This window comes from Rattus norvegicus, chromosome 18, assembly GCF_021556685.1.
Source record: "Rattus norvegicus strain SHRSP/BbbUtx chromosome 18, alternate assembly SHRSP_T2T, whole genome shotgun sequence".
Taxonomy (NCBI): domain Eukaryota; kingdom Metazoa; phylum Chordata; class Mammalia; order Rodentia; family Muridae; genus Rattus; species Rattus norvegicus.
In genome coordinates, this window is record NC_141551.1 from 51,998,124 (window position 1) to 52,023,822 (window position 25,699).

At 45.6% G+C, this 25,699-nt stretch overlaps 1 protein-coding gene and 1 pseudogene across 2 annotated transcripts in view; both read right to left on the reverse strand.

Moving 5' to 3' along the window:
- Positions 1–446: 446 nt before the first annotated feature.
- Positions 447–3,054, reverse strand: Vdac1-ps11 (voltage-dependent anion channel 1, pseudogene 11; annotated as a pseudogene). Its single transcript, XR_015642978.1, has one exon. The product of XR_015642978.1 is annotated as a voltage-dependent anion channel 1, pseudogene 11, transcript variant X2 (transcript).
- Positions 3,055–7,954: 4,900 nt separating this feature from the next.
- Positions 7,955–25,699, reverse strand: part of Aldh7a1 (aldehyde dehydrogenase 7 family, member A1) — a 32,332-nt gene continuing 14,587 nt past the window's right edge. Inside the window, 10 exon segments of the mRNA NM_001271105.1 lie at positions 7,955–8,206; positions 9,352–9,427; positions 12,087–12,160; positions 12,303–12,400; positions 12,567–12,683; positions 13,102–13,208; positions 14,852–14,936; positions 18,472–18,566; positions 20,004–20,045; positions 23,758–23,855. Of these exon segments, the coding sequence (NP_001258034.1) occupies positions 8,152–8,206; positions 9,352–9,427; positions 12,087–12,160; positions 12,303–12,400; positions 12,567–12,683; positions 13,102–13,208; positions 14,852–14,936; positions 18,472–18,566; positions 20,004–20,045; positions 23,758–23,855 (847 nt within the window). The 3' untranslated portion in view covers positions 7,955–8,151.

A 25,699-nucleotide genomic window follows, 5' to 3' on the forward strand; every position in this document is an offset into this window, starting at 1 on the left:
CCCCACTCACCCCCTATAACCCACACACGGTGGTGAGCCATCCTCAACTGTACAAGAGAGCAACTAGAAGCCAGGGGCCTGGCACTGGCTTACACTGGTGGCTTCTACCTGGGCTAGTTAAGGGGGAACAATCCTGTTTCCCCTCTATTTTCTCTGGCCTGTGGGAGCAGCTAAAATACTTCCCTATAACACGGACTCTGCCTGGAAACGCACAGCCTGCTTCATTCTTCTAGATAGTGTCTATGTGGTAGCTGGAGGCATACCTGGATCATCAGTGTGTAAAGAATACAGCCACTGAACTGTTGGTCTGGAAGAGACTCAAAATGTCACCTGGCCTGGGCAAAGAAACATGTGCAACTAGAAAAGGGAACAGAGCTATGACCCAGCTGGCCTAAATGTAAGAGACACAGAAGCTCTTACAATGTAAGAAGCTGAAGGGTGACCTTTTACAGTTTATTTATTATTGTTGTGTGTATGGTATATTGGTGAGGATACAGTGAACTCTGGCATACGTTATGACGTTGGTTCTCTCCTTCCACCGTGACACAGATTCCAGGGACTAAATAGGTCATCGGGCATGTTTGGCATGGCTTGCTCATGGCTGATTTCAGCCCCACGGTGACGTCACAGGTGGACTGGCTCGGTTGGATTACAATAAGAACAGAGACGTGATGATGGTGATAATGATTATGGTTGGGTTTTTTAAGGGGGTGGGTGTTGGTTTACTTGAGACAGGGTCTCTGCATAGCCTTGGGTGTCCTGTAACTCACTATATAGACCTGGCTGGCCTTGAACTCACAAAGATATACCTGCCTTTGCCTTTCAAATTCTAAAATTAAAGGTACATACTATCATATCCTATCAACTATAAATTGAGATTATTTCTCTAAGGTAATTCAGCCCCTTTTAGGCAACTGTACCTGAAACATGGGTGTCCCATCTCAAGAACATGTGCCCATTGCCATCTAGCCCCCTGTTCTGACTGAAATTACAAGCATTTCGCCCGTTTTCATAGCAGACAAGGGACAATCTGGCACTATTTTGATTCTGACTCAAAAAAAAAAATCTGCCTATGTCCCATGTACGGGTGGGTTCCTTTAATTCCAACATCCAGGAGGTAGAGTTCAAGGCTAGCCTGATCTACAGATAAAGTTCCAGGACAGCCAAGACTACAGAGAAACCCTGTCTCAAAACAAAAGAAAAAAGTCCACATACAAGGAAACCCCAGTCACTTTGGCTCCATCTCTTTTTTTTTTTTTTTTTTGAGGTTTCAGTATTTTATTCAAGTTTTATTTTAAGTGATGTTAATTACAGCATTTGAAGGGGAGGAGCTAATTCCACACAAAATGGAAGACTCTATAATGTACCCATTAAACTGCTAAAAATAGTGGTGAGGCCACGAGAGGAGTCAGCTGAGATCCCTAGTGTTGTCAGGGTGTGACCACAATCACCCGCCCAGCTCTGAGCCAGAGAACCTGGAAGCTATTTCATACTCTGGTGCAATGGCAAAGAAAAAGGAATTAAAAAAAAATAGAAGAAAGGAAGAAAACCACACCACAACACAAGGAAGAATTAAGTCCTGAATGACTGGCTTCATCATGCCCACCCTCTCCACCCTAAAATGGCACAAAAGAAATTGCTAACTACACCCTAAAGACTACTTTTGGTTTAAAACAGGTAACTGATGGGCTAGGATGGGAACAGGGCACGATGGGAACAGGGCGTGACCATCTGATTAAAAAAAAAAACAAAAAAAAAAAAAAACGTCCCTTTCACGTAGGTGTGTACATGCTTCTGAGCAGACAGGATCGGGACACCAGGGTTTGATGTTCAGGAAGTCACAATTTCATGTGCGGACTGGATACAGATTTACAAAGGGTCCACACGTTCCCAGCTTCCACTTGTAGCCTGGCATCTCTAGAGGAGCTCCTCCCCAGCCCACGCCTACAGCTAAAAAGGACCCTTCCTGGAATGGGGTTTCCGCTGTACCTCTGAAACGGTAAACACCTTAAAGCCAAGTCATCCTTAGCCTGGAGGTCTAACGTGGTATCGATTAACTCTCGCATCCCCAACATATGACATTAAAAGGTACACTAAACTCTGAAGGTAGCTATGCTGCAAAATAGTTTAAAATTAACGATTGTACAATATTCATTTATGCTTGAAATTCCAGTCCTAAACCAAGCTTGTGGCCGCCTGCATTGACGTTCTTGCCATCCAGCAGGGCTGACAGTGTCAGTTTGATACCTGGTTTTAGGGTCTGAGTGTACCCTAAGCCAATTAGACTGGAGTTGTTCACTTTGGCCGAAAAGCAGGCATCAGGGTCGACCTGATACTTGGCTGCTATTCCAAAGCGAGTGTTACTGTTTCCTGCGGTCCAGGCGAGACTGACAGCAGTCTCCAACTTCTTGTTCACCTTCTGGTAAATGGAGCCACCAAACTCCGTCCCATCATTCACATTAGTATGAAGCTGGAATTCGTCCGTCTTGTAGCCAACTGCAAAGTTGCTCTGGGTCACTCGGGACTTCGAGGTCTCAAAATTCATCTGGTAGCCAGCCAGCCAACCCTCATAGCCAAGCACCAGAGCGCCCCGGATTGAGGGCCCAGCGATGTCAAAGTCCACATCACAGCCCAGGCTGATATGCTCCCTCTTGTACCCTGTCTTGATTTTAGCATTTTTTTCCCCAGTGTTAGGCGAGAAAGATGAATCAAAGGTCAGCTTCAGTCCACGAGCAAGCTGGTCTTCCACGGTGATCTCAGTGCCCAGGGTGTTGTCTGTGTTCCACTTCTCAGTAAACGTCAGCCCATACTCGGTCCATCTGTACTTGGTTTCCAGACTGCCATTCACTTTGGTGGTCTCCGTGTTGGCAGAACCTGAGCTAGTAAATTCCAATCCATTCTCGGACTTCGTTTTCAAATCAAGTTTTATTAAGCCAAAGCCGTAGCCCTTGGTGAAGACATCCCTGGCGGACTTGCCAAGATCAGCATATGTGGGAGGCACAGCCATGTTCTCGGAGGCGGTGACGGCGGGAGCAGCGGCAGCTACGGCGGGGGCGGCTCCATCTCTTTTACTGGACTGCATAGTCACATACACCGCCACTGGAAGTTTCAGAAGGCAAGCTGAGTGAGGGGAACTGGGCATAAAGGGTCAGATCATGAGTTTGGTGTGGACGGCGAGCGCTGAGGACGTGCCCAGCTGTGAGAACCAGAGTGACACGAGGAGGGAACTCTGGGAGCTACCAATGGAAAAATTGATCAGGGGTTATGGAAGCTAAGCTTATATCAGAAATAAGAGTTGTAGATACTGAGTAGGATGGAGCTAAAATGGCCCCTCTGGTGCTGGACTAGACCTGAATATGCTGGTGTAAGCTCATAATTGCCAATAGAAAAAGAGTTAGGAATAAATGCCACTGTGCATGTGTGCCCAAGATGAGGACCCAGGGCAGAGCATCCTCACATCAACAAGCTTGCTGATACCAGACATCTAATGTTTAAATACATAACAGAGGGGCTGGAGAGATAGCTCCATGAGGAAAGTCCTTGCCTTGCCAGCATGAGGTCCTGAGTTTGAGCCCCAGAAACCATGGGAGGCAGGGGAAGCTGGCATGCCGTTATGCTACACTCTAGACTGCTCAAGATGGAGCCTGGCAGATCTCGGGGCTCTCTCTGACTGGACATTCAATCTCGTCTACTCGGTGGGTTCCAAGATGGTGAGCTGTTGTCTCAAAAAAAAAAGATGGAAGGTTGAAATGACACCTAAAGTTGACGTGTGACCTTCACATGCGCACAAACACACACACCCATGCTCCAGAATACACAAAGGAAGGCGCACAATACAACTAGGGAGGGAAAGACTTTACGGTGGATGCTGCTGCTGCAGAGGCCTCCTTAAAAACTAATGTCATTCTCAGAGACAAATGGAAATCACACGCCACCTGATAGCAGCAGTGGTACGAAGCACCAACGCTGAGAGTCACCTGTGACTTCCAAAGTCAGGGCCACAACGTCAAGACAAAAGGCCACCACAGAGAGGTGTTGCTGGGACCATAACCAAAGTTTAATAGGCTCAAAAGACTAGATCTGACACATTGGCAGTTGCCTCAGCTATTTCTACTGCTGTGAAGAGACATCATGACCACAGCCGCTCTTCTAAACAAAACATTTAATTGGGGCTGGCTTACAGTTTAGGGGTTTAGTGCATTATCATCTTCGCAGGAAGCATGGCGGCATGCAGGCAGGCAGACACGGTGCTGAGAAGGAACAGAGTTTTATATCTGGGTCAGCAGGCAGCAGGAAGAGAGACTGAGCCACTGTACCTGGCTTGAGCTTCTGAAATCTCAAGCCTTGCCCGAAATGACACTCTTCTCCCAGTAAAGACACACCTACTCTACCAAGGCTGTTCCTCTAGTGAGGGCGCTCCCTGAGTCTGCGGGGGCCAATTTCATTCAAACCACCACAGTAGTAATATACTAATTTCCCAGTTTTGATGGCTGTATAATCTCACAGGAAATTGTCATTATTTGTAGGAAAACACACTCTTGAAAGTTGTTCTCTGACCTTTTTAACATATGTGCACATGCAAAATAAATAAATGTAATTTTTAAAATTTAAATAAAGTAAAAAAAAAAAACCACTTCTCTGTTGGCTAATGTCAAGCATAAAATAAAATACAAACATTTAAGGAGGGAGTGGGGCAAGTTCTGGAAATTTGGCCCAGCGGTTAACAACACTGGTAGCCCTTCCAGATGACCCAGATTCTATTCCCAACACCCAAATAGCAGATAACCACCTTGTTTAGCTGCAGTTTGGGAGGATATGATAACCTCTTCATACCTTCTGCTTCCCGGTGCTTTCATGGAAACTACATAGATAATAGTTTAGTGCTTTGAGAATTGCCTGGACTCCCTGTAAATGTCAATCAAACAAGCAGAATTCCCTACGGAGCTGTTCAGATGGGTTAACCTCACTTGAAATCACTGTGAAGAGGAAAGTGACAGGAATATCTAATCACACATCTTTCCTAGATTTATGTGTTTGTCCGAATTAGTCCATATCCACGTACATGTTTGGGAGTCTGTGGAGACCAGACGAGGACATCAGGTTTCCTAGAGATGGAGCTGAGGGAGTTGTGAGCCACCACATAGTGTAGATGCTGGGAACCAATTTGGGGCCTCAGGACCAGTGGTAAGCACTCTAACCCTAGCTCCTTAATCCTAGTCTTAAAATGCAGAAACAGGTATTTGGGGTTTATCCCATGGAAACTCAGGTGATCTGTGTAGCTAACAGAAGTATGCTGGGAGGTAAGGAAGCTGATGGAAGTGGAGCAGTGACTGGAAACTTCCAGAATGACTCCTAGAACCTAGTCAGCTCAACACACCTGCTCTAACATGGCACGAGCAACAGCGACACCTGCTGGCCGACACCACAAAGACAATTGAGACTTCCACTCAAGGCCTGGAGACAGGCTTCCATGTCCAGCACTGCATTAAACTGGCACGGTAGTGTACAGCTGTCATCCCAGCACTGGAGAAGTGGCCGTATGATCTGGAGCTGAAGGTCATTGCCAGCCATGTAGTGAGTTCAAGGCCAGCCTGGACTCTGCATTTAAATGGGGTAGAGAGATGGCTCAGCAGGTAAGGGCGCTTGCTGCTCTTCCAGAGGATCTGGGTTCAATTTCTAGCGCCTGCTCATCAGTTCATAACTCTTACTCCAGGCCCGAGGTTCCAACATACTTCTGGTTGGTGCAGACATACATCTAGACAAAAGACCCATACTCATAAAAATATATTAATAGGCAGGGCTAGGAAGATGGCGGTTGGTCAAGCACCTGTCACACAAGCAGAAGTGATTTGGGCCCTGGCCCTCACACAGACACCTGGTAGGCACAGCAACTGCTGTAATCACCACAGCTCATGAGGCAGAGACACATGGAGGATTCACAGTGGCTATGAAGAACAGCTAAATCAGCTCAGCCTCTATGTAAAACGGACAACCATCACATGTTACCCCGCACATGTGCATGGACACACACACATGTACGCGTGCATGCGCACTCACATGTGTAAATAATCTTTTTCTTTTAAACCAGAAAATAGACAACTTAGAAGCAAAAGTTTTAATAAAACCACTGACAAAGATAGAGCCCTTGTAATAGAAATGCACAAAACTTAGGAAATTCCAAAGGGAACTTTCAGAGTCAGTCTGGCCAGGATTCTAGCTCCTCATCACCTTCAGAACACTGAATGGATGTCACTGTCATGGATGGCCACATAATCATAGCTCCTTAAACATTTAACTGAAAGTGGAAAGTTTTTGAGCAAAATGAGCAGTGGCCAATCGTGATGGTGCTGACTTCTAATCCCTGCTCTGGGTGGGGAGGTTGATGCAGACACAGGTGGATCAGAGTTCAAGGCCAGCCAGGGTTACAGCACATCCCAATTGTATTTTTGCTTTCTTTTGTTTATCATGACACGATCTCGAGCTCAGGTTTCCAAGGATGGGCTAGAACTCATGATCCTCTCAAGTGCTGGGATCTCAGGTGTGTGCCGCCATGCCCATTTATCTGATATGGAGGCCAACCTCATTTTCCTCTTTAGCTTTTTTCAAAATTACACGTTCTCTTGCTTTAAAGAATAAAAAGCTGGGCGGCGACACACATCTATAAACCCAGGCTCTCACTGGCCAAAACCAGAAGCCTGCCTCAAGAAGAAAAAAATAGTTCTAATGCAGGCGCTAGACACTGGCCAGCTCACTGCATTCTGTGTGGCATAAGACTGATCTGTCCTGTGGCCATAGCAATGATTCAGAACCCGCCTCTAGACCTTAGCAAGCCATGTCAGTTTCTTACCAGTGACTGGCGGCACTGTCCATTTTTCATAGACTGTTTCCTATCCTCACTGACCTTGCCACACTCAGGTCCATCATCGGTATCTGGCTTGGATTGTATCCAGCGATGGCAAGGATGTGCCCAATTCAATGCTACTCATGGGTGACAATGGAGCAGTAGGGACATGCATTTATAACTGTATAATAGATCTGACTTAAATTTATATATTTGTACTCATCTAGTGCAGGGCTGGAGACGGAACCCCAGGCACTGAGTGGCAAACAATCTACCTGACCAAGCTATATTCACGGCCCCTTTAATTTTTAGTCAATTCTATTGCAAATTTAATTACATAAATGTATATTACTGTATTAATTAATATATTAATTAGTTTCATCTGCTTCTTCCCCACACTAAATCAGTCCCCCAAACTTCTATCATCCAAATCTTTCCACACCATGTTGACTCATGTTGCCTACACTGTCCTATTCCCCAGAGGTCTCTCCACAAGCCCAGTGTGGCGGAGCAGGCCCAGTGGTGAGTGCTATGCAGCACAGAGCGACAGCACCACAGGAGAGCATGTAGGCTCAGAAGAAACCCACGGGCAGCTGCAGAAGCCTATGGCTCTGGCATATAGTCTGAGGTGACTCAAGGCATCCAGATGTGCTTTCATGAGCAACTTCAGTCCCCAAGTTCCCAGCAAGTCCTGGGACAAGAAAGAAGCTCTACCCTGTACATCCCTTTGTCATTAGGGCATTATTCTTGTTGTTGCAGTGCTGGGATTTGAACCCAGGACGTCACACATGCCCAGCAACCATTCACAACTGTGTTAAATAACTGACTTCACCCAACGATGACCCACTGTCATCTGGAACATAGCAAATCATGTACATGAAACTGTGCTATGGTCTCCAGCATATGAGGGGTACCTCTCCCCTTCAAGCCCTGCCAGGAAGAGACCATGAGTATTCAGCACTGCTCAGAAGACAGCCGTCATGTCTCTACTGCAAAGACTTCTTCCTCTCTATTCCATTTTCCACGTCCCCAGCCACCTATGATGGCATGTACTTCACTAAGAGATGATTGGCTGTAATAAAAAAGTAATTAGTGACATAAAAACTCACCAAACTTTTGCTAAATGTAGCTAGGTTGTAAATATTTAATTTTCAATTCTTGATAAATGGATATATCTTGATTTAGTCAGGGGTTTGATCACTGGAGAGTAGGCACTGCTGTACTCAAATCGATCATTTATTCCGGGAAAGTCAGAGTCCTCTTGGGCGTCTTCAGAGCAGTCACAGGAATGGCTAAGTGACCAACCAGTATCACTGAAACTTGATACCTTGAGCCAGAGGGAGGGCCGTGCTGTAGTTGATGGTACTGGGGAAGAGAAGGAAAATGAATGGCAGCGTACACATAATATACGACCCTTTCATAATGTTAAAAACATCAGTCCGCTCATAGTAATGACTTACACGTTGGTAAAACAAACAATACACAAACAGTATACAAAACAATGTCAGTGTGATTCCTTACAGTGGAAAAAGACCAGCACAAACGGCTGGAACATGCACATCGCCTTTTGTTTTGATCATAATACAAGAACATGGGCGATGTAACTTTCTCTCTTAGATTGCATTATCAGGGAAAATGAAAATATTCTCATTTTGGTAAAAACATAGTAATTTTTAAAGCTTTTTTTCTTTTCCCAAACTAGTTACCATCACAGAATTTCTCCTGAGAGAAGTATTCTGAGCCAACACGCTCTGAGAGAATACAATGAAGGTAAAACAAGTCCCAGGCCAGCATCTCCAGAAGGAGGCTCCCTGGGTGATCCTGCAAACATCCTAGTGACTTGGCCTCCAGAGTCCTGCTCATACTTCCAAACTGGTCCCCCCCTCCCCTAAGCTTGTAGGCCAGACCCCAAGCTCCTCTCTTGCTTCACTCTGCAAGAGAATGCCATGACAGGAGAAATGGAAAGGACAGCTCCTTCTACCTCTCTCTTCCTGCTGAGTGACCCAGGGTCCTGCTCCTTCCTACCCCACCCTACCTCTGGAACAGAACCCAACAAGGAAATTTCAGTCAGTTGCTGTGCTGGACAAGAAGGCTGAAGGCACAGTCTTTCACTGGAAATGTATGGGAGTCACTTTTGTCTGATTTTGGAATACGTGACTATACAGTGGATGGGACTCAAGTCTCACCATGAAGTCCATTTCTGTTTCCTACGCCTCTGTACACTGCCTCAACTGTACACACTCCTGGTGATACCTCCACTGTGCCTGCTGCTCATCACATGACCATGTGGACATTTCCCCCGTCAGGTCATGCCGAGCCAGAGTTCCTCAGATTTGGGAGCATTAGTGGTACTTAACCTACAGTGTAGCACACATGCTAAAAAGAAGGTAGCTGCACTCTAGAAAAGTAAAGTCAGAGAAACAGAGCAAAGACAAAACTGGAAGTTGGGAGAGCAGCTGCCCATCCCAAAGGCTGCAAGACCACACCCTCCTCCCCAGAGCCTTCCTTACCACGTAGATCTCCGCATGTACTGCTTCCAGGCATCGCTGCCAGATTCCCTGCCACCGCCCGTGTGCTTCTCGCCTCCTACAGAAACACAAAGTCATCTCACATCCATCCAGTGGGCGCTAGGATTAAGACAGCCCACTGCACAGGGCAATACACACCTTAATCCTACCCTCAGAGACTGAGTCAGGAGAATTATGAGTTCAGTTCAAGATCAGCCTGGGATATGGAAGGATTCCCCACAAAAGCAAAAGAAAGTGGAAGAGAAGATGGGAGAGGCTGCTGGCAGTGGCGGTTGGAGAGAGGGCTTGGTGCTTACGAGTGCTGGCTGCTTTTGCACAGGACCCAGGTTCAGTTCCCAGCACCACAGAGCAACTCACAACCATCTTAACTCCAGTTCCAGGGCACTGTACATACATACATACATACATACATACATACATACATACATACATACATACTAGCAAGCACTCATAGACAAAAATCAATAAATCTTAAAATGTCTAAACAAGGGGGAAAAAAGGAAGAAGGAAATCAATACAGAGAGCCACAACTGAGCAATGCAGAGACTGCAGACTCTGGAGTACCCTGCCTTAGAAGGGATGTCACCAGAGGCGGGCGGCTCTCTGTGAGTTACAGCCCAGCCTGGTCTACAGACAGAGTTCCAGGCCAGCCAAAGCTTCCGAGACGCCTTTGGGGGGAGGGAGGAACCAGCCAAACAAAAGGATGTCATCAAGCCCCTTCCCTCAAGGGTCAGAGATCTACGTTGATGAGGAGGCAGGGAAACTGTAAGAACCAGAGGGGTGGGTGATCCTGAGCAAAGTCTCCCAGGTACAACAGAACTGACGCACGCATGAACACAGAGAACACACACACACACACACACACACACACACACACACACACACACACAAAACCTCCACAGGTTCAAACCAGAAGGGACTCCGGCTCCAAAAACAGGGACATGAAGACCAGGCCCCACCCATAACCAAGAAACTATTTATAGTGAGAGAGGACAGCAAAGAGAAACCCATCTCCTTCAGTGGCGTGTCAATGCCCACAGCAGCCAGACCACAGCAGGCCCCATGCTCGGGAGTAGTTTGCAAACCAAAGTGAGCTACACAGGGTCTTCAGAGTTTTTATTACGTTTTGGTGGTGTTTTTTTGTCTTGTTGGTCTTCTGCTTACTTGATTTTCATGTGTGAGCTTTAAAGAGAGAGGGAGAAAGGATAAAGCTGGGTGGAAGGGAAGTGGGAAGGCTCTCTCTGGTAGGCAATATGAGTTTACTAGTTTGTGCTGTGTTTGTTGTTTTCTTTCTTCAATCTACGTCTTGCTGGCCTGGTACACAGTCCAGGCTGGCCTCAAATTTATGGCAATCCTCCTGCCTCAGCCTACCAAAAGCTGGTTTGTATTTTATTTTGTGTATGTGTCCATGTACATGTGTGTTCCTGAGTGTTCATGCCATAGCACGAGTGTAGAGACCAGAAGGCAACCTTGAGGAGTTCTTCCTGTGAAGATTAGCCAACCTGCTCCTCCTCCTGTCCACACTAGCGATAATAAACGCACTCAGTTCCCAGGCTGCTGCTGCTGACCCTCCATCAGACTGCAAAGTCTACCAGCGTTTCTGTATATATGCCTGAAATTTCCTTCTTTTTCTTATTTTTTAAGATTTATTTATTTTATGTATGAGTACACTGTCGCTGTCTTCAGACACACCAGAAGAGGGCATCAGATCCCATTACAGATGGTTGTGAGCCACCATGTGGCTGCTGGGATTTGAACTCAGGACCTCTGGAGGAGCAGTCAGTGCTCTTACCGCTGAGCCATCTCTCCAGTGCTCTGCTGTTACTTCATTTCCCCACCACCCAGGTCAATTCCTACGCCCACTATGCAATGCACTGTTTCCCTGCTTTGATTTGAAGTAGAGGTTTTTAACCATTCTGGGGCTGGGAACTTCTGCCTAGAAAAAATCCTGAATTTCCAGGTTCATATATCTTAGGCTAAGGGCCCTGAACAAACCTAAGCAGAAGGAAGATGAGGACCTGCTGGGAACCTGAGTGTTGGAGGGAATGCTCTTCCGGGCATGCTTGACCACAGGTCTCTCTCTCTCTCTCTCTCTCTGTCTCTCTCTCTCTCTCTCTGTCTCTCTCTCTCTCTGTCTCTCTCTCTCTCTGTCTCTCTCTCTCTGCCTCTCTGTCTCTCTCTCTCTCTGTCTCTCTCTCTCTCTGTCTCTCTCTCTCTCTGTCTCTCTCTCTCTCTGTCTCTCTCTCTCTCTGTCTCTCTCTCTCTCTCTGTATGTCTCTCTCTCTGTGTCTCTCTCTCTCTCTCTCTCTCTCTGTGTGTGTGTGTGTGTATCTCTCTCTCTCTCTCTCTCTCTCTCTCTCTCTCTCTCTCTCTCTGTTTTTCAAGATAGGGTTTCTCTATGTACTCATGTCTGTCCTGGGACTCACTCTGTAGACCAGGCTAGCCTCAAAAATAAGAGATCCACCTGACTTCTGACTCCCAAGTGCTCTGCTGGGATTAAAGGCGTGTGACTCCACCTCCCACCTTGTGTTTCCACTTCTTGACAATTTCTAAAGATGAACACTACTCTTCTTTCCTGCTCAATGTAGAAAAGGAGCAATGGGCAGAGGCTCTAGGTCAATGGGAAAGTATTGGCCCAGCATACAGGACCCCCAGGCTCAGTCCTAAAACCAAACATAAAGGCATTTCTTAAGAAGGGAAAATGAGTCTCTACATACCAAACGCACCGCCGATCTCAGCCCCGCTGGTAGGAATATTGACGTTCACAATGCCACAGTCTGAACCCTTAGGTCTGTGTGTGTGAGGAGAGAACAATGAGGACACACAGGAAATAAAATCAGAACAAAGCACAGACACTCGGGCTCATGCTGTGAACACGATCACTCACACCACCATGTCAGACTTACATACATGGTCAACAGACTAAGTCATACCCAAGCCAGCGGAAGATTCTGCCCAGATCCTTGGTAAAGATACTACTCGAAAGTCCCTGTTTTACTTCATTGTTCCATTCAAAGACCTCTTCTTCATTCTAGACGGATAAAGAACAGGAGCCGTTAGTGTTTCTGGTCTTACTGTGATCAGGTCAAAGATTATTTCATAAAACATAGTTTTATGCACAGAAGAAAGCCAAGAATTAACACTTGCCTAAATCTGATTCTGTCATGGTTTGAGTCTTTTCATTTTTTTTTTTTTACCTTGAATTTGAAGACATAGAGAATTGGGGCAAAAGTCTCCTTGTGAACAATGGGCGCATCATGGACAAGACCAGTCACAATGGTGGGTTCCACATAATTGCCAGGGTGGTCCATGACCTTAAGTAGATGAAAATAAAAACACAAAAAATAATCTTAAAAGAGAGTGGCTTTCCCTTTTCAGGACTAGGAGTCAGAGTACATCACCTTTGCCTACATTTACCAGGAGAAAACAAACCAGCATTCACAGGTAAATTACTTCTCTAACACAGCATCCTGTTGGGTAACTAGTCTAGTATCTTACGAGCTATAGCACAGCAAGATCCCTTCCACACAGAGTCCTAGGGACCAGCAGAGGCAACTGTGACTGACTCCTGTGTGTCATGCATTTTCTGCCACCATTCCTCAAAACTCTTTTCCCTTGTAAGAGAGATGGCGAGAAGAAAGTGGCTCTCTGGGACCCTTCACCGGTTTTAATCAGTGATGTCTGTGCTTCAGAGGAAGAAAGGTACCAGCACCTACCCACCGCTCCCATTACCTTGCCCCCATAGACCACCGTGCCTCCTTCTTTCTTTGCTTCTTCCACGGCTTGCACAAACATGCTCACCGCCTGTTTGGTGTGGAGCGGTCCATAGAGGATATTGGCTGGGGAGAGAAAAGGGACACTCTTCATTTTGCCTTCAGTAACATCATTTTATTATGTCAGTGGCTTTCCAAACTAACAGGCTACCCCTCCATCCTATATCCTCAGTTGAGAGCAGCAATCAGTAATTCTTTTCTGTGAAGGACAAGATGCTTAACGTCTTAAGCTCTGTACCAAGAACATGGTCTCCAATACAACTACTCAACTCGGCCTTTGTAGTCCAGAGCTGCCAGCCCCGATAAGCAAATGAGCAGAGATGGCTGTGAGACATAAACATAAACAGAGAGCAAGCCAAATGTGCTGGTCAACCCCTACTTTAGAGGAATGGCTAGCAACCAAAGCGATGCCCAAAAGACACAAGAGTGCCATGGTCATGGCAGTGTGTCCACCCTTGAAGACCATTACAATCTCTGTGGCTAATGCACAGTTCAACAGGGTAGACTGACCAGTTGCCAGAAACGAGACCATTGAAATAACCACTGAAATAATTGAGTTCGGCCCCTGCAAGTGTGTAGCAGTCACCCATGGAAAGGCCAGGGCAAAGATTATTTCTAGCAGGGATAACAGCAGCCAAGAGCCAGGAATGGTTAAGAACACTGGAAAGCTGACAAACTGAAGCCCCAGGAGATAGGGGCCAAGGGGACATGAGTCCAGTGGACACTCGGCAGGGTGGAAGGCAGGGGCAACATTATGAGGCCTGGGAACATGCACCAGAGGAAGTGTGGACTTCTGTCTAAGTGCAGTGACATCACTGGGGTGTCCCAACAGAAGGGTCAATTATATTTTTTCATTTATTTTTATTTTTAAGTGTGTGTGTGTAGGTTGGTGTGTGTGTGTGTGTGTGTGTGTGTGTGTGTGTGTGTGTGTGTAGGTTGTGTGTAGGCGGGGACGCATGAGTGTAGGTGCCTGCAGAGACATCAGACCCCTGCAGCTGGAGTTCTAAGATGCTTGTAAAGATGGTGGTGCATGTCTTTAATCCCAGCACTTAGGAGGCAGAGGCAAGTGGGTCTCTGTGAGTTCAAGGCCAGCCAGGACTACACTATGAGACACTATCTCAACCCCAGACCCCTGATAAAAGGCAGCTGTGAATCACCTGATATGGGTGCTGGGAACCAAGTACTCTGGCTCTCTAAGAACAGTACCTGCTTTTCTCAACCCTGAGCCATCCTCCCAGGCCCACGTAGAGCCCCGCCCCTTTTAATATGGATATCACTATGTAGCTCTCGCTGGCCTCAAACTCACAGAGACCAACTGGTTCAGCCTCTTCCTCCTCCTGAGTGACGGCTTCAAGGCTCACACAGCCATGCCCTCAGACATGAGTACTTCTTAGCAGCTACTCTGGTTGCTATGGAAGGCAGTGGAGCAGGAAGCCTGGGAACTCGCACTTTTCCTGGGGATGATGGGAGCTTGGAAAGGATAGCAGCAGTAAAAAGAGAAAGAACTCAGCCATCACTTGATCCAATCGGGAACCCATCCGACGAGGACCCCAACTCTTCCATATGTCAAGTATGAGATCCTACCCTAGGAGAATGCAGCTCAGACCTCCAGGAAAAGGCACCATACCTCCAACTCAGAAAGTCAGAAATACACGTAACACCAGCTGTTAAAAGGGAATAACTTTTTAATAAAAGAACAAGCTACTCACGGTCCCAGGGGTTCCCGACACGGATCTGTGAGTAGGCATTTTTCAGTCTGTCTACAACTTCATCATGGATGCTTTCGTGCAAAAACTACGTGAAGAACAGACATCAGGAGAATGGCAACGTGAGTATACAAGGCTTAAGAGAGTGAATAACGTCTTCAACAGTACTGATTAGTAACTACCAGGATAATAAAGTCTCCGAAAGCAAACTAAAACCACACTTTTAATTGAATGGTTTCTAGTGTTAATATTAACTACATGTAAATCGTCATTTCTTCTAGGTGGATGTTGAAATAAAACCATAAACCATAGCTGGACACGCAGGTTAGTTGATCATAAGTTCTTTTAGCATTTAGGGGTTGGGGATTTAGCTCAGTGGTAGAGCGCTTGCCTAGGAAGCGCAAGGCCCTGGGTTCGATCCCCAGCTCCGAAAAAAAAAAAAAAAAAAAAAAAAAAAAAAAAAAAAAGAACAAAAAAAAACTAGCATTTAAGAAACCCTGGGTTTGACCCTTCACCACATATGTCAGGTGTGGTACACTGCATGCCTATAAGCCCAGTGTTGAGAGTGAGAGGAAGGAAAATCAGGAGTTCAAGGCTATCCTCAGCTAGGCAGTAAACTTGAGGCTGGCCTGGGATACATGAGACCCTGGCTCAAAGAAACAAAAGGCACCCCCCAAAACCACTCAAACAACACCTTAAACCATGTCTATACCAAGCTTCTAAGAACCTGACCTGCTAAGCTACACAAATCCATTGTTCCTTTTTTCTTAGTACAGAACTTAGCATATTAATTAACATGGGCAAACCTGTCCCACACTGTACCCGTGAGTCTCAGCAAACATGGGACTCATAGTTGAATTGAACCAACCTCAAATGAGTCACCAAAAATACTGAGTTTCAGGTTTTGAAGGTCTCCAGCCAGCAGTAGACTAGGATATCAATATACTTCATGCTATATTCTTTTCTTTATGTATAGAAGAACAGAGTATATATTCTATATACTTGTGTATACATATATAAAGATCCTACCCTAGCTCATTCATACATACATATATATATATACACACACACATACACACACATATACGTATATATATACATACATATATATATACACACATATATACATATATGTGTATATATACATATATACATATATATACATATATATATTGAGAGGGGGTAGGGGTTGGGGATTTAGCTCAGTGGTAGAGCACTTGCCTAGCAAGCACAAAGCCTTGGGTTCAGTCCCCAGCTCCGAGAAAAAAAAAAAAAAAAAGAAAGAAAAGAGAGGGGGTATAGAGAGAGAGGCTGATTTACCAAACTACCCAATCTCCCAGTTGTCTGGGTTAGTCTCCTCATAACAAGTGAACAGTTACTTTAGGAACTAGTCATGGAAAGGCTAATGAATGCTGAAATTTTTTTCCATATGAATCCCTGTCACCATGGAAGTCAATCTAGGCGATGACTAATTGTATTCCTTAATATTTAACACTAAATACAGAGCATAGCTACACATATTTACTTCAAGACTAAAAAGTGTGTCAAGCAGCTTTTCAGAATTTTACGTTTTACCATGCAATTATCTTATTTTTGAGACAGGGTTTCATTATGCAGCCCAAGCTAGCCTCACACTTAAGATGCTCTTGCCAAAGCCTTCCCAGCGGAGGGATTACAGGAGAGAGCTGCTACAGGATATAATTACTTCTAATAATCCTTGTTCCCTTTCTTGGCTTGCGTGTTTCCTACAATTTAATGTATATGTAAGTTAAAATATAAGTTTCTATTATGAGATTTTTTTTTTATTCAGGACACAATATAAAAAGGATAAGAAAGCTCAAGACTATATCATCAGGCTGGAGAGATGGACCAGAGGTTAAGAGCTCCAGCTGCTCTTCCCGAGGACTGGGTTCAGTTCCCAGCACCCACATGGCTGCTCACAATTGTAACTGCAGTCCCAGGGGGTTCAGCATCCTCTTCTAACTTCTTTGGGTACCAAGGACACATGAGATGTACATGCATACACATACACATGCACATACACACACATACACACAAATAAATTAGTCTTAAGACCCTATTGTCATTTATTATTCACTCTGGTCTGATTTAGAAATCAATCTTACATAACATCTGTTCACAATAATTGTGAATGAGAGAAAATAACACAAAGCCGGTCCCTTGGTGATCCAACTGCAGTTTTTTAATGTAAAGATAGCCAGGTTCTATACCTAAAACTTATTTAGTTCTAGTCTTTCACTATAGCACAAATAAATAAATAAATAAATAAATAAATAATCAATCAACCAACCAATCAAGGTTATATTTCTAAATTGAAACCCAACTCAATCTAGCATATAGATTAAACCACCCATATCCCCCACTCTGTAGCTAATTAACACCTCCTTATATAGACTCGTGTGTGTGTGTGTGTGTGTGTGTGTGTGTGTGTGTGTGTGTGTGTGTGTGTAAAATGGCTAGTTTTCTGTGTCAACTTGACACAAGCTGGAGTTATCACAGAGAAAGGAGCCTCCTTTGAGGAAATCCCTCCGTGAGCTCCAGCATTTTTTCAATTAGTGATCAAGGGTGGAAGGGTTCATGGTGGGTGATGCCATCCCTGGGCTGGTGGTCTTAGGTTCTATAAGAGAGCAAGATGAACAAGTCAGGGGAAGCAAGCCAGTAAGTAACATCCCTCCATGGCTCCTGCATCAGCTCCTGCTTCCTGACCTGCTTGAGTTCCAGTCCTGACTTCCTTTAGTGATGAACAGCAATGTGGAAGTGTAAGCTGAATAAACCCTTTCCTCCCCAATTTGCTTCTTGGTCATGATGTTTTGTGCAAGAATAGAAACCCTGACTAAGACAGTGGGGCAGGGGTTGGAGGGAGTGGGGGTGTGTGTACATGTGCATGTGACATATGTTAAAGATATTGCCCAGGCTAGACTCAAACTCTTGGGCTCAAAGGACTCTCAGACCTCAGCCTCCCAAGTTCTAGGATTATAGGTGCACATTACCACCTCTGCTCAAACCATACATAATCGTTAAGAGCATTTGGTTTTCAATAAGCCATATAACATTAAGTCAAATCTGAGGCTTGAGACCAAACAAAATATTTGAAATGTTTATTAAAAAAAGCAACACTACTGTTTAGAATTTAACTTGTCACTTGTCTCAGCCCCTGTAAGACATTGGTCACATCTGCCACGAAGTCTGACTCAAAGTTGGTGCCGCCTGAGGCCGGCTTCTGTCAGTCGGTTTTGAGCCCAGTGCAGCTCAGGGTAGGTTAACATCTGCCACCACCACAGAAGTGAAGGAAACCCACGTGTCTGCCATCCATGTTTAAGGAATAGATCTTTCTAGCAACACTTCTATGCCTCCTACAGACAGAGTTCATTAAACTGAAGTTTAAAAGCAGAAGAGGTGGCTTAACAGCTAAAGGGCCCTGGCTGTTCTTCCAGAAAACCCAAGTTAGGTTGCCAGAACCTACGACCTATGACCCCAGCTCCAGGAGACCTGACACCCCTTGGCCTGCGAGGACACAGCACACAGAGCATGCACAGACACGCACATACCTACATTCGAAGACAGACAAAGGACAATCTTAGGCACCATGTGGACACACTCACCAGTCGCCTCACAGTGGTACACCTCTGGCCGGCTGTTCCCACGGCGGCAAACAGAGCGGAGGGAAGAACCAAGCTGAGGTCGGCGTCCTCGAAAGCTTAATGAAGTGCAAATGTGTGCGGTCAGTGTGCAGTGGGCAAAGCTTATCTAAGTTTATCAAACAGTGCCCTCGGAAAACACAGCCGCATCGACAGGACCGCCCCAAAACTGAAGATTCACGGTACACACACGTCCGAAGGGAAAGCCACACTCTCTCTCCAGAGAAGAGTGTATGACAAAGCAAGGGGGTCTTCGAACTCTACCCAGGTACACAGGGAAACTGAGGCTCGGCTGGACCTCCCATCCATTGCACAGACCCCTTGCTATGGCCACCATGAAGGTCCATGAGCTCCACCACCATCTGGGTGCTCCCCTGTTCCAGTCCACTCCCACTGCCACAAAGCTTCCTGTTCCTCCATGGGACAGCCCCCCTCTGCTGCAGAGGACAACCAAAGCTTGCCCTCAGAAGGAGAAAGGGACGATCTCTGCATGGTTAACGGGTTTACAGCGGTGATCCATTACTTATCCTCTCTGCTTCCTGGGCCCTCTGTGCCTGACAGCCGCTGTCCCTCCTATGCCATCACCATCACCATCTAATCTGAGCATCCTCCAATCAGGATGACGGAAAGAACGCATCTCACGCACAGACTAGACTTCCTGTCCACTTCCGTGACTCCTGTATTCCACTATTCTATTTTCTTTCTCCCAGTTCTGGGGACCAAATCCAGGGTTGTGCACTCCTGAGGCTTTGTACTGTGGTCTCGACATTAGGTCTCAGAGCACAGCACTCTCTTTAAGTGCCTCCTCCTTCCAGCCATTCAGACAGAAGGCATCGTTACCCTGTGCTACAGAAGAAGACTGAATGGCAGTTAGGCTCGGCAGTATAAGGGCTGTCCTGAAGAGAACACAAATTTGGTCTCCAGCAACCATGTCAGGCACCACACAACCACACAACTCTGTCTCCAGGGAATCTGATGCCCTCTTTTGGCTTCTCAGGTGCCTACAATCACCTGAAAACACACATGTACACGCACGCACGCACGCACGCACGCACGCACGCACAAAATCTTAAGAAGCAAAAGAGGGGCGTGTCCCTTCCTAACAAGAAGGCCCCCAGTATGCAACTAAACGTCAACTTTGTGTGTCTGAAACCTAAAGAAATCGGCAAGTCACTTAGGAAACAATCGATTGTTCTAGAAAAACACAAAGCCAGTTTCCAGAAAACAAGAGAAGAAAAAGCATGAAGAAGTAATGCCATGTTAGAGACAACAGAAGTCTCAAGCCCATATTCAAGGGCCCAGAAAACATTTTCCCAACACCAATCCGGTTTGCTTCTTCCCAGCTCCATCCTCCTTCCAGCCAAGTTCATGTCCTAAAGATGGGAACTGGGTCACAGGCAAAGCATAGGAAGGATGAGCTCCTATGCAGGCACCAGACAGTCAATGGCTGCCGACAGCAAACTGAACAGAAAGCAAAGCCAATGGGGCAGCCTTACCAATGATGGCATTGTTTCCTCCGAGCTCCAACAAGCTTTTCCCTTTAAAAGAAAACAGGCACAGTTAATTCCCACTTCAGTCTCAGTGTCTCACAGTAGGGCCATCCAAGTTAGCCTTTCATTTACTTTCTGATTAGTAAAGCGGCTTAGAATGATACTGATGGCAATTACATCGCTGTACCATGGTTATACAAGAGAATGTACTCTTGGGAAACACCCTGAAAGTGGACATGAATCACACACACACTCTATGTGTGTGAGCCCATGCACACGTGCATGCTTCTACAAAGAGTAAATGACGAAGCATTGTGCAAACAGCTGCTCCTGCTGCTGCTAATGCTGCTGGGGCTGGTGGTGGCTTTGGTCAGAGAAACTTCCTTCTGAGGGGTTCAGCAGTGACTGTTGAGACCCATAACTGATCAAAGTACTGAGAATTAACAACTGCTGAATGCCCACCGTGAACAGGATGGAGATCTCGATCTTGCCCTGGGAATATCACAGAAGGACACAGCAATGGAACAGTGACTTCCAGACAGGATGTGGCTATGTATGGCCATTAGATCAGTATGTCTCTCTGCACAAGATGGGGCCTGTCAACACCCTGTCATGGAAAAGGAGGAAAGCATGGGGTCCCACCACTCCCTGAGGACTCTATACATAGTTAATGGTTGATGGAGAAAGGAGAGATTTTCTTCAGAAGTATAATGACTGCTATGGTTTCTGTGCTCCTGTAAACAAACGCCCCTCAATCCTTTAAGCAATCCTAGTGAAATTAATTCACTGGGGGCCCAACAAGATGGTCCAGCAAATAAAGGTGCCTGCAGCCAAGTCTGAATTCAATTCCCAAGACCCACGTGGTAGGAAAGCACTGACTCCTAATAACTGTCTTCTCACTGCTACATGTGCAGTGCACACACACGCGTGCACACCCGCACGTTATAAAACCTAACAAAAAAGATTTTTTTAAAGCGACTCACTGGGTTTCTCACACACACAAGACATTAATGAAAGAAGGGGGCTAGTTAGGAGAGGGGCAGCAAATGTGGGAGACAAGAGAAAATAATGGGGTGGTAAGCCCAGCATGTTAGTCCACCATGATTATTTCATCATTCAGTGTTGAATACATTGTTAGTTATCAGTTTTATTTCACTATCTACTCAAGTCATGTGTGACCAGCAGGGCTCTAGACTCAACTCATGATGCCAACTCCCTCACATCCCAGAGACCTCATACAGAACTCTCTGAGCAGGGGCTCATCTCGCTCTCCCTGTGTGCAGACGAGATCTGCCTCACTTTTATGGCTATGTGTTTTGTTCTGTTCTTTTGAATATCTGTCTCCTCTAAAGGAACTTATGTGAAGTATCAGGAACCTGATACAGGAAAGTACAGTCTCACCACCACGGCTCACGGCAGGCAAGCATCCAGTGGACAGGAAACATGAAAGCTATGGTGCTATCTGCAAAGCCTCTGAGACTACACCTGCTCCAGCTTCTGGGGCAGGAATTGACTTAATGACTGCTTACTGCCAACAGCACAGCCAGTACACTAGGTGTGAAGAAGAAAAGAGAAGATTCTGCTGTACAGAAGACAGCAGTTTCTCCTTCCTGGATGCAAGTGATATTCGGCAAAAGGGGGACAGCCTGTGCTTTCTGCACACTCTCAGTAACTGCTCTCTAACCTCCCTAACTGCCAATGCGCAGTCCCCTCCCAAACAAAAGCCCCTATCACTAGGATAGCCAAGTGCATTCAGGGGTTTGCAATTCTACTCCTCTACTTACACAAGAACAACAAGAACAACAAACTCCTGCTTTGTGTAAGGGGACAGTGAGGAGGTGGCAAACTGCTCCCATGAAGAGACATGAATGAAGATGAGAATCAATTTTCCAATTTATTGTACACATGAGGTGTTTACTGAAATCTACTGTTCATTTCTCAGTTGTTATTTCTCTTAATTGTGTGTGTGTGTGTGTGTGTGTGTGAGAGAGAGAGAGAGAGAGAGAGAGAGAAAGAGAGAGAGAGAGAGAGAGCACGCATGAGCACAAGAGCACAGGTATCACAGTATGCATATAGATATTAGAAAATAACTTTTGGGGAGTTTGCTCTTTCCTTCTTCCTTGTTTATGAGGCAGAGTTTCCTGTTATTTTCTCTCTGTCTCTCTCTCTCTCTGTCTCTGTCTCTGTCTCTCTTTCTCATCTCACAATGGGAGTGCTGGAACAACAGTTGCAAGCCACCAGCTTCGTTACATGGGTTCCAGGAACTAAACTCAGTTATCAGGGCTGCACAGTGAATGATTTTTACCCCCTGAACCGTCTTGCCAGCCCCACTGCCCATTTTCGAGCTGCATTCTCTGTGGCTGGAATGGCGCTCAGTGGCAGAGCACTTGTCTCATACAAAGCTTATAGCATCTGTCCTCACACTGCTGGGCTTTTAAGAGTTTCTACAGTCCATGCACACCTTTAATCCTTGTACTCAGGAAGCAGAGGCAGGAGTATCTCTATGAGTTCAAGGCCAGCCTGTTCTACATAGCAAGGTCCATGCCAGCTACAGTCACACAGTGAGATCCTGTCTACAGAAAGAACTTTCTATTCTGGACACAGGCTCCACACCCGAGCACTGACTGGCGAGTACCTGACCCTTCTGTTGGCCGTTCTTTCCCTTTCCTTCTCCGTAAACCTGAAAGCACAGAAAGTTTCTTGACGAAGTTTAATTTAACTACTGCTACTAGTTCTATTTGTGTCTTGGGCATCATTTAAGAAAACACTGCCCAACTCAAGGTAACAAAGACTTATTTCCTAGGTTTCCTAAAATGTAGTCTTGGCTCTTACATTTAGGTCTTGTTTGGTTGGTTTGGTTTTTTAAAGATTTACTCACTCTGTGTATATGGGTACACTGTGGCTGTCCTCAGACACACTCCAAGAGGGCATTATCTCATCACAGATGGTTGTGAGTCTCCATATGACTGCTGGGAATTGAACTCAGGACCTCTGGAACTCAGTGCTCTTTGCCACTGAGCCATCTCTCCAGTCCCCATATTGAGGTCTTTTGATACATTCTTAGTAATGTTTGAGGTTTAAAGTAAGACAAAGAGAAACTTCACACTAATTCATGTGGCTATCTGATTGTCCAAACACTGTCTGTCAAGAGACCACTCTTAAACACTGAGAATGTCTAGCAATTTTGCTAAGGAGGAACAAAACAAAACAAAAACACCCATTGGCAATAAATGTGATGCTGACAGCAATTATGCAGAGCTCACAGGTCACCTGGGAAGAACTGGCATCACCACAAGCCTGAGCACTCTGAGGAGGGAGAATGAGATGTCTTTTCGTTTACTTAGGTCCTATTGTCTTTCCACAAAAGACCAACGCTACTTCAAATTTAAGTGCCGGTATTTTATTCTTCTGATATCACCATAAGTAGAATTTTCTAAATTTCATTTTCAATTGTAACTAACAGAAATTTAATTTTGTTGTTAACCTCCCATCCTATAACCTTACTGACCTTATTATTTATTGAGTTGTTTTTTTGGTGTGCTATTTGTTAGTGTTGGGGTTGGTTTGTTTGAGACGGGGTCATCATATAGTCCTAGCTGGTCTGGAACTCACTACCTAGACCAGGCTGGCCTTGAATTCAGAGGGGCCCCCGCCTCTGCCTCTCGGGAGCTAGGATTAAAAGAGTGTACCACCAGGTCCTGCAAAAACCTTTCAGTCATCATACACTGATTCGAATCCTCAGCATAAAGCCAGCACTTACCAAACCTCTCCTGCACCATGAGGGCCACCTGCTTCCCCACCTGAGTGCTCCCAGTGAACGACAGCAGGTTCACACGCTCATCTCTGGCCATTGCTGTGCTGCAGGGAACAGAAAGCGTCACCCAAGCAAACACACCTACACATCATGGCACCCCACAGTACCAGCAAGAAGCATGCTATGGGCCCTTGGCAAGACAGTCACACGGAAGTCTGCCCCAAGAGCATGAGGTAATAAAACAAACTCTTCCCAAGCAGAACCACACAGGAAGCTGGCTGACCTGTTCTGTGAGCTGTTGACAGCCCTTTAGGAAACCTCCTTAGTTCATGAAGAAGGTTCTTCCTGTACTGAGAAGGAACCAAGTCAATGTGTCCCTGGTGTGGATGAACACTGGGTGCTTTCAGGTTCATTATCTGCAATACAATGCCTTTCAGAGCAGCCAGACCTGGGGCTAAAGAGCTGGCCCAGCAGTTGCAAGATCAGCTGCTCTTCCACAGGACCCAGGTTTAATTCCCAGACCCCACACAGTGGCTTTCAGCCATCAGTAACTTGGTTCCAGAGGACCTGACACTCCTCTGGTTTCTACAGAGGTACCAGGCATGCAAGTGGTATAAATGCAGGCAAAACACTCATACACATAAAACTAAATCTTTTACTTAAAAGAACAAGCAGACCTGATGGCACAAGCCTGCAACCCCAGCTACTTGGGAGACAAAAGTAGAAAAATCACACATTTAAGACCCGTCTGCACTACAGAATGAGTTCCAAGCCATCTGGACAACTTAGAAAGACACTACCTCAAAATAAAGACCCTCATCTCAAAATAAAGATCCTCATGATTACACGCCAGACCTCCCCAGGAACCCAGACAAAATGCACAGCTCTTGGAGCTAGGGAGGTAGCTTGCCTCATAGCATTCAGAAGGTGTGGTGGTCTATACTTCTAGAAGCTGAGCCGTGCAGGCAGGAGGATCAAAAGTTCAAGTCATCTGCTACCTGGAATTTTCCAGAATCAGTTCCTCTCCCTTTAACTTCATTTTCTTCTTAATAAAACTCTCCCCATTCCCCACAAAATACACAATTTTTTAAAAAGTAAAAGCTTTCTAGTTGGTTCTGAGAAGCATAGCTCAGAGGCTATGTATTTGAACTTCTGTGTTGCAGTTGTTTGTGCCTCCCCCGGTCAGGGTGAGCAATGCCGTGCAGCCCCTGCATGGGTGTAGACTGGGCATCTTGATCTAATTACTCAGATAAAGCTCCTCAGGTTCAACCAGTCTTGAGTGTCCGCATGACAGGTGGCTGTGCTTAGCAAGGTCCTACGTGTGCTGATGGCTGTGACAAGGCCAACAGGAGGATATCCAGAGTTCAAGAACAAGTGTAGGCCACACAACACAACACTCAGGATTTCAGTGACATTTTAAAACACTCCAGTGGGGAATATGGGGGGTGGAGAGTAGAGAGGGAAAAAGATAGGTTGTCTAATATTCTCACCTATAGGAACGAAGATATAAGAGCCTAACATCTCAGACCAGTATGGTGACAGACTTGACACCAAGGGAACCTAACTGGTCAAAGTCTAAGCTGATTTAAAAAGCAAAACAAAACAAAAAATTTTATGATGATTCGGAGAAATTTTAGCCAGTTCCAGATTCAAGATGCTGTAACCTCATGCTAAGTAAGAGAGTAACAAAAGACCTCATATTTACACAAAATGGCCCCAAAAGAAAATTCAGAGACAAAAAGGACAGTAGTGACTGTCAGAAAATTGAGCAAGTTTTCCCCATCCAAACCAATGGGAAATGGGTATGGATAGTAAGAAGTTTCTTTCCAGCATAATTTAAACATCCTGGGATAAGATAGCAATAGTTGCACAGCACTGAACATCCTAGAAACAGCGGTTCCCCACCTTCCTAATACAGTCCGTCATGTTGTGGTGACCCTCTACCATG